The 8,955-nt window shown below is 54.5% G+C and overlaps 1 protein-coding gene across 1 annotated transcript in view; it reads right to left on the bottom strand.

Annotated features, from left to right (window-relative positions):
• Positions 1–1,386: 1,386 nt before the first annotated feature.
• The window catches only part of CLN6 (CLN6, transmembrane ER protein), a 19,093-nt gene continuing 11,524 nt past the window's right edge, over positions 1,387–8,955 (bottom strand). The window contains exons 3-7 of the mRNA XM_011385871.2: positions 7,960–8,058; positions 6,672–6,860; positions 6,301–6,356; positions 4,631–4,753; positions 1,387–3,009 (exon numbers count right to left, since the gene is read on the bottom strand). Of these exons, the coding sequence (XP_011384173.1) occupies positions 2,739–3,009; positions 4,631–4,753; positions 6,301–6,356; positions 6,672–6,860; positions 7,960–8,058 (738 nt within the window). The 3' untranslated portion in view covers positions 1,387–2,738. The remainder of the gene's footprint in view (positions 3,010–4,630; positions 4,754–6,300; positions 6,357–6,671; positions 6,861–7,959; positions 8,059–8,955) is intronic.

The following is an 8,955-nucleotide window of genomic DNA, read 5'->3' as shown; positions in this document are numbered from 1 at the left end:
ACCAGGTTTGATTCAGCAGGTAGAAGGGGGCAAGAATTTGCATTTTCCTCCGCCATCCTGATGCATCCAGTCAGAACCACACTTTGAGAATCATCAGCCTAGAGTTTTCCAGGTAGAGTGAAGCTAGGTTACAATTAATAAGTATTTCCAGTAAACTGCCCAAAGAGATCCCTGTCAAAAGCAACATAAATCTCTGAGGCGCCAATAATTTGCTGCAATTTCTTTTCCATTCTAAATATGTTAACTCTTGAATAATATGGCTTTGAACTGCGTGGGTCCACTCATATGCAGATTTTTTCCAATAAATACAGTAAATGTATTTTTTCTTTCTTATGATTTTATCGACATTTCCTCTAGCTTACTTTATTATGAGAATACAGCATATAATACATACAACATACAAAATACGTGTTACCAGTAAGGCTTCCGGTCATCAGTGGGCCCCTTATCACCTGTGGAGTCCCAGTCACGGATCAGAAAAACTGTTTGGACCCACAGTTGGTTGAATCCGCAGATGCGAAACCCTAGGATACGAAGGGCCTATTGCAGTTAAGTTTTTGGTGATTCAAAAGTTATATGTGGATTTTGGACTTCGCAGTGGGGTCGGTGCCCCTAACCCCAATGTTGTTTGAGGGTCAACTGTTTTCACTTTCATACCTAATTTTTAATTCACTTTTATTTTTTTTATCCCCCGCCCCACCACCAAATTGTATAAATTTCAGGCCCCACACACCAGCCTTGTGACTGGTCATAAGGTATCTGTTAAGTCCTTCTGTGAATAAGCCCTGTGCAGGGGGTTGGAGGAGCAGTGTCCTCCAGGTAAGGAAGGAATCCAATGGGACGCAGGGCCTACATGGTGTGGTTGTCTCCTGCCAGCAGCCCCTCCTCTGTGCTGTCTGATACAGCAGCCCAGTAAGTTCCATGTGGCTGCTCCTGCACTCCCAGAGATCAAGTGAGTTGCCCAAGGCTAAAGACCAACTTCCAACAAATCAGGCTCCCTATTTTCCCCCAAGGGCACCTCTCTTCTTCAGTCTCTGGAACTGGTTGGTAGCACAGCTGCGAGGCTTGATGTGACATCTCTGAGGGGCAGGTCTGGAGATGCTCTATCCTAGCTCCCCTCCCCTATAGCCCCCGGACTCCTCTGAAGAAGGCCGGGACTGACCAAATCCTTTCTTGCCTGCCCCCTCCCTAACCCCAGGATTCTACAAAGTGGCATGGAAGTCCAGTGGGCAGCACCCACTCTCGGTTAGATGGGGCTCAGTGGGCCCTTGGGGATGGCTCAGCACTCCTGCCTGGACCCCAGACCAGCCACACTTTCCCCTCCTCGGTGGACCTCTCTCCTGCCTCTCAAATTCACACCCAAAGTAAGCAGCAGCCCTAGCCAGGTTTGGCTTCTCATCACCTTTATTCACCTCTCACCACCTGATGCTGCCAGCAGGCAGGGATTGACCAGGGGCTGGAGGACCCCAACATGAAAGGAGAATCTGAGGCACGGGGCTCCCTGAGAACATAGGAGAGGAGGCAGGGCCCGGGGAAGGTGAGGCAGGCCCCCTGAGACCCACGAGCACATGTGGGCCAGTGCTGGCTGGAAAAGAGGCTGTGGTGCCTGCAGCTGTGTGAGACTTGGCCCCAGTGCCTGGGAGAAGGCAGGGACGAGGAGGGGTTGCATCCTGCTGGGAATGAGGCCTCCCTTTTCTGGGAGCAGGGCCCTGGCCGAAAGCATGAGATGGACTGAGACATGGCCGACTGGAGAGAGCCTCGATACTCCCCGTGCCAAAAGCAGCTCAGGGAATAGTGCAAGTGTTTGAGGACTCTGCCTTCAGTTGCAGCTCAAAAACCTGCAGTCTGGCTGGCATGAAGGCGGTGCCACAATTCTCCTGGAGGGAGAGGTGGGAGACAGAGCTTCTGGCAGAGGCAGATAGTTGGAGAGCTACGGCAGCCAGACCCCAAGATCGGGCTGCTGGTTAGGGAAGTGGCCTGGCCTCTGGACCCTTAGCGTCGGTGGCTCAACACCCCATGCAGCCTGAGGTAGGGATGAGGGTCTGGGGTACACACACCCCTCCCAGGGTAGGAGAGGGCAGTGACGGGATAGTACTACTCGTCCATCCCCAGGCTGCTCCAAGAGGAGAATGTAACCAGCCTACTAACCCACTTTGGGACTGGGCACATCTAGTGCAAGTGAGGCCCAGAAAAGGGATGTACTTTATTCAAAAATACACAGAAAGTTCACATAACCTATGTAATCTGGCCTCCAGGGTCAGTGCAGGTCTGTGGAGTGGGCCAGGTGATGGCCAAGTCCCCTCTCTATCCCACCCAGGCCTCTCCTGCATGGCTACCAGAAGACTTCCCAGGAAGAAGGGACCAGCCCTGAGCAGTGAGAGTGAGAGGGGCCCTGGCTCTAGTTGGGTGCACAGAAAGGCAGTGCCTATATCTTGGCGGGGGCACACTGCCTAAAAGTGAACCCCATCCTGAAATGATCCAAACCAAACAGAAACTTGACCAAAACGATCAAGTCTCCTGATGATGCATGCCACACGCTCACGCACACACACACTCCCCTACCCATGTGCACAATGCATACTCTCACCTGTTTTCAGTCACGGGTTGTGCACACACGGGTGGACATACACAGATGCACACACACATGCACATGTGCATACGCGCATGAACGCAGGCACACCCCATGCTCAAACACCCATCTCCCACCCAACAGAGCACCGGTGGCTGGTGCCAGGGACTCAGTGTCGGCTGCTGACATGGAGGGTGTAGAAGGCCCAGGGCTCAGGGACATAGATGACGCCGGGGTACTTCTTCCTGAGTACAGGGTCATTCCATAGCCAGGTGACCCAGAGGGCCACAAGGAGGAGGGTGAGGGCGAAGGAGTAGAAGAGGAAGAGGCCGTTACTGTCCATGAAGAGGCGCTTGCGCTTCTGGTGCAGGACAAGGGCCAGCATGGCGAAGAAGGTGAAGATGAAGAGGATGAAGATCTGGCCCTCCGTGACCAGGTACCTGAAAAGGCCGGTGAGTGAGGGGAGGCGGAGGCCATGGCGGCCCTGTCCTGCCCTGCATCCCTCCCTCCACCCAGGTATCGGGCTGCCCTCCACTCAGTCGGAACTGCTCATCTGCTGAGAGGGCTCAGGGAACCACGCCACTCTGAGTCATAACCCATATGCAGCATATTGATTGGACTTGGATAGTTACTATTTTTAAAAATGTTGAGTTTGTTGCCAATATTTAAATAACAAAGTACCTGAATATGTGGATTTCTGGTTTCTCTGGTCACATTAGACCTGTATTCCCACATGACAACAACTGATGAGAGGAGAGAGCAGCTGCCCCATTTAGACAGACGATTGTTCTACAGTTTGCCACAGTCCTCACCATTTCCTGTTGTCTCACTTGACGTCTACTTGATGCATTTCTGTTACCAGCTTGGCTCCTCTAGGCCTTTTGAGTTTGGGAATGCAGTTGCAACTCATGGGGGTTGTCATTAATGCCTCGGTGAAGGCTGGAACACAGTCTCAGATCTCCCGGGGCTCCCTGCAGCTCCTAAGGCATCACCTAGCCCATGGCCAGGAACTCAGTGACACTGGTTGGAGGGCTTCTGAGAGCTTATCTGATCCACTCCTCTGCCTCTAGAGGGAATGGCAATGCTGGTCCACTCCACTTAAGGACCTATAGTTCTGCAGCTCTGTGATCATGGGGAATTTACATGATGTCTTGGAGCCTATGTTTTCTTACTCATACAGCGGGCATCGATGGCCCTATATCTCAAGGTTACTGACAGGAGTAATCGTTCAGCAAACAGTTGCTGCTACTGTTGGAGCTATGCCTGCACTAATGTGCTCCGGGTAAGAACTGGGCAGGAAGCCCTTTCCTACGTCTAACCTCTTTCCGTCTTGCTGTATCTGCCACCCTTTCCTTTTAATCCTGTCCTCCGGTGGCATACAGACTTGTTCTGGTGGATCCTCTCACCCAGTCAGGGGACACACCCTGGATGTGGGCAGCAGCTGGCTCCTGGAAAGGAGGCTTCCATTTTGACAGAGACTTCCCATCAGATACCTATCCTGTGATACCTATAGTCCCCTAGGAGGGCTTGTCTCCAGGGCAGAAGTGACAGAGGTGGGGTAAGAGCCTGGCTGAGGCCTGTGTCTTCTGTAATGGGAAGAGAGCTGGAGGAAAAAAGACACCTGGTGGGGAGCTCTCGAGGCCATGGAATTCTCCCCTTACCTGTCCTTGTCATCTCCATGGTCCTTTGTAGTTTACAAAGCCCCTCTCTCTCCCCCTGAGAGGGAGACCAGGAGGAAACTGAAGCCCACCAGGCTATACGGGGCCTGGCGTTGGAGATGGATTCCATTGACCCCAAGGTGGTACTGGGGTTTGGGGAGCTGGGGCACAGGGTAGAGGGGCATGATGACAGAGGCCACACTCAGGCCTGGCTTCCTGGTAAGAGACAGGCCACTACATGCCATTGTCACAGTCTCTACTAGAAGAGGAGAGAGCAGGGGCTCCAAAAGGGAGAGTCTCACCTGGGGTCGCATAGCAGCTCTGTGGTCAGGAGCACATTTTTACTGCCTGGCTTACTAAGTGCCCCCTCTCATTCTCTACCTCATGTCCAGTGTTCACTTACCAGTAGTACAGGCCACTGGGCACCACCAAGAGCAGGGCCGCCCCTGGCATTGAGCTGTCAGCTTTGGTAGGGGTAAAGCAGCCGCTGAAGTACATGAAGAGGATGAGGAAGAAAGGGATGTACCTGCAACAGGAAAACCAGTACCTTCGAGGCCTGCTCCGCTGCCCTGGCTATCTACCTCCTCCCAGACTCCCACTGGTCCTTGTACTGGTTCCTTGCACCACGTGCAGTGTCACTTTATGGTTTACAAAATGCCTGGTTTGGGGGAGGGCACTCAGAGTCCCTGCCAGCCTTTCCTGTGCTGGGAGTCCTGCGCAGGATAGGAGGCGGCAGGAACATGAGGCCTGCTCCCGGGACACAAGCAAATCAGAGGCCTGCAGACTGGCTGGGTGCAGGGGTCCCTCCCATACTGCTCTGGCCACCTTACTCACTCCACATGTGTGAGGGGGCTGCCTCTCCTTCATGCATGAACCCTAAGCACCAGTAGCCCCAGCTCCGCACAGGCCAGGAAACAGGTGTACACAGCAGGGCTAAGGAGGGAGAGCCCTAAGGTCCAGGTAAATAAAAGGAGAACAGCACCTGCTGAAGGGCCGCCAAGGAACTCACTCTGAATCCCTTTCACTCAGCCCACAGCCGCACGCTCTTCCCATGCGTATATCCCATGCAAAAAGGCCCGCCCTCTCTCCTCCCCACACAACGGGCTTTCCCCACACACCTGTGCTGTCTCTTACACACATGCAACCCTCTTCTCTTCTCACGCCCCTTCTTGTCTTCTTACCCAGCCTCCCTATTCCCCTCACGTGGCCCCCACACACTCCCAAGTCCTCTCCCGCTATTTCATCCGGGTCTGTTCTCTCCTCCTCCCTTCCCCAACCTTCCATGGGAAGGGTCTTCTGGCAAAAATCACCGGAGGGCTGGCAAGAGGTCTGTCCAGGCCCCGTGAGCCAAGCAGATCCACTTTCCTTGCCTCAAAACAGACCCTGGAAACACAAGTGTAGGGCATATGTGGCACGAGTGAGCTTACCTCACTCAGGAGTGAGGCCACCCAGGTCCAGGGCTGGCTCTGTCACTAACTAGCTGTCAACTTAGGGTCCTCCTAAGCTGGCCACAGTTTATCCTGTGTAAAGTAGGGGATTGTAACAGATGACTTACCCCCGCTTGGGCCCTTAATCTCCTGTGGCTGAGCCCCGCAATTTGTGCAAGGTGAACGGGTAGGGGAGATCTGCGAGTTCTGAGGGCAGAGCGCAAACAGCGCCCTAACGCACACACACCTGGTCTAGCTGGCCCTCCTCCGCTTCCTCCCCCCTTCATTCGCAAAGACCGCTGCCTGCTGTGGTGGAGGTCTTTATCCTCACTCGACTAGGTGTTGTTTATCAGCGCCACGGCCTTCTCCTCCCCCACCCGCTTCAGGCTCCCGGCGGGGCGAGGGCGAGACGGCCGCTCGCTGCCCTCTAGTGGCCGCCACGGGTACTGCCGGGCTGGGAGGAGGCGGAGGGAAGCCAGGGCCCCGGCGCCTCGCTGCAGTCGAGCTCACTGCGCCCCGGCAGATAAAGAGAACGCCATGAAGGCATCTGCAGGCCCGAGGCCCAAAGAGTCTTGTCCTGTGTCCCGGAGGCCGGTGGCAGAGCTGGCCAGGGTCCCTGCGTAGACACACTAGCCCCATCACTCACCACATGGAGTGGCCCAGGTACTCGTCGTAGTAGTAGAGCAACTCGAAGGAGTCGATCTGAGGGCGCAGGATCGACAGGGTTAGAGGGAGGTGCTTCGGAAGGATCCCGGCCCATGCAGCCCTCTGGCCACCCTCCTCCACGCCCCGGCCTACCCCCAACTGCCCTCATTCTCCGCCTACCGGTAGGAGAAAGCCAGCCAATACGCCACCTCCTAATAACACATGAGTGCCCTAGCTTGGCGGAGGACAGTGCCCTCACTAGCAGATTGCCTTCAGCAGAAGGTTGCACAGTGATAGGTCGGGGCATCTCTTTGGTCTCCAGGACAGGCTGTGCCCGCAGAGTTTACATGTGGTGGGGGTAGCCGGCCTCACCAGCGTCTCCGGCTTGAGATTCTTGATGATGGGGTTCTCACGGACTGACAGGTGGTGCTGGTAGCCACTGAAGATAAGGCGATGGTTCACTGAGTCTCCCACCAGGTGGATGCTGGCGCCCATGATGAAGGTGATGATGCTGACATAGATCATGGAGCGCGGCAGGGTGCGGGGGGACCGCTCGATGAGCTGAGGACAGAGGGAGGCACAGCAGCATGACCCCGCCTCCATCACAACACAAGACACCCTCAGCATCCCTCACATCTTCGCACCTGGCATGGGATGGGCGCCACCAACTGCAAAGTCGCTCGCAAATTGGTGGGTCCCTTTAGTGCACCAGCCAGACCTCCAGAGTCTCACACGATCTCTGTGAACCTAACAGGGCCAAGGAAACAGCACCCCCATTTCCCAGAGAGGAAATAGACTCAGAGGGGCTGGCTCATTGCCCAGAGTCACACGCAAGCCTCCTGCTGGAAGTGACAACACAGGCACTGGAGGTCCAGGCACGGCCCTCTTCTCATCCCCAGTTGTGCCCTGGGTGGCTGGGCTGGTCTCCTGAGGAGACTCCGATTTCTGAGCGATTGGGCCTTGACAAACACAAAGAAAATGACAGGGATGGGGTTGGGTGCTTCTGAAACTAAATTATTTAACTGAAGACTCATCTGAATTGAGATTATCCATTTCCGACTTTTAGAGATTTGAAATATCTTCCTAAAAATAAAATGATGGAGATAATAGATGGTGATAGTTGTTTTAAGGGTCCTTCCTTGGCAAAGTACAAAGCTGGCCGCCCTGGCTAGCTATTTGCTCCCAGTGGCACTTCAAAATCAGGGATCTCCAGGCCAGAGGATAGAGTTCACCCTCCAATGCTTCCAGTCCTGTCCCTGGCCCCAATCTGCCTTCCCAACTGGTCTCTGACCTCTTCTGGGGCAACCCAGCCACTCCTGCTTCAGCCTCCCCAACTGTATTATGGTCTCCCAAACATGGCATGTCTTCGGGTCCTTCTGCCTGAATACCTCTCCCCCTTTCACCCCCTGGCACAGCAGGCTGAGGCCCAAATCAAATGCCCCTTCTTGGGGAGGCCTTCTCCATCTCTCCCAGCCAGAGGCAGTCTTGCCTATCCTTGGGCCCCCAGGCTCTTGATGTGTCCCTCTATTATAGCCTGTGTCTCCCAGGTTCAGGCAGGGAAAGCCTGATTTAGGGCACTCCTGGGGCTTGGCACCAGCTCCCTGCTGGCTGGAGGAGGGACTGAGGGTGAGAAGGGAGGGCAGGGAGCCTGGGACTGTACCTTGAGCAGGAGAAAGGGCGTGATGATGTTGTAGGCCATGTGGAAGTAGTCCCCGACGCTGGGCTTGTTAAGTGGAAACCATTCGAGAGGGAACACCAGCTGAGGAGCAAGGGGAGGAACGGTGTTTACCAGGATCAGCCCCACGAGGCACTTGGGGGGTTAGCTCCCACCTCCTTCTCTCTCTCTCTCTGTCTCTCTCTGTCTCTCTGTCTCTCTGTCTGTCTCTCTCTCTCTCTCTCTCTCTCTCTCTCTCTCGCGCGCGCGCGCGTGCGCGCACACACACACACACACACACACACACACACACGTTCTTTCTGTGAACTCTCAGCAGCCCCGGGGGGAAGGTGTTTCCAGACAGAGAAACTGACTCCCAGAGAAGGTAAATGGACTTACCCCAGGCACACGGTAGATGCAAATCCAGACCTGACCCTGTGCCTCTCTTCTAGTGGGTACTAAATAAGTGCCCCCGGGTACCAGTCTCATAGTTGGAGGCTCTCTTGGGACTTAGTTGTGCCATCAACTTTCTTGGTGACCCTGGGCAAATCCTTCCCCCCTCTAGGCCTTGATTTCCTCATCTGCAACACCTGAAATGTGGCCCAGATGGTCTACATGGACCCTTAGAGATCTGGCACTCCAGGTCTATGACGATGACAAGCTCTCCTGGCCACTAGGTCCAGGTGGGGAAAAATGCTCTGTCCACTGAGCAGATGGACTGCTTCCAAATCAGGTCTAGGGTATGCATTATGAAACGAAGCGAGGGAGAAAATAAGGTTCTACAAAGTAGCTTCAGTTCTTTTCTACCTTCCCTGAGAGGAGGCAGGCGAGGGGCAGACCTTCCATCTGGAACACCCTCGCTCCTGGTCTATCCTAGTGAGTCCTGGGCTTGTTGGTGGTCAGTGTGAAAACCCCTATTCAGGGTCAAAATGTTACACACACACACACACACACACACACACACACACACACACTATACTTCCAGTATCTGTTGATTGAAAA

Source organism: Pteropus vampyrus, unplaced genomic scaffold (assembly GCF_000151845.1).
Source record: "Pteropus vampyrus isolate Shadow unplaced genomic scaffold, Pvam_2.0 Scaffold15, whole genome shotgun sequence".
In the NCBI taxonomy this organism is placed as follows: domain Eukaryota; kingdom Metazoa; phylum Chordata; class Mammalia; order Chiroptera; family Pteropodidae; genus Pteropus; species Pteropus vampyrus.
This window is presented reverse-complemented; position numbering and strand designations above follow the sequence as displayed.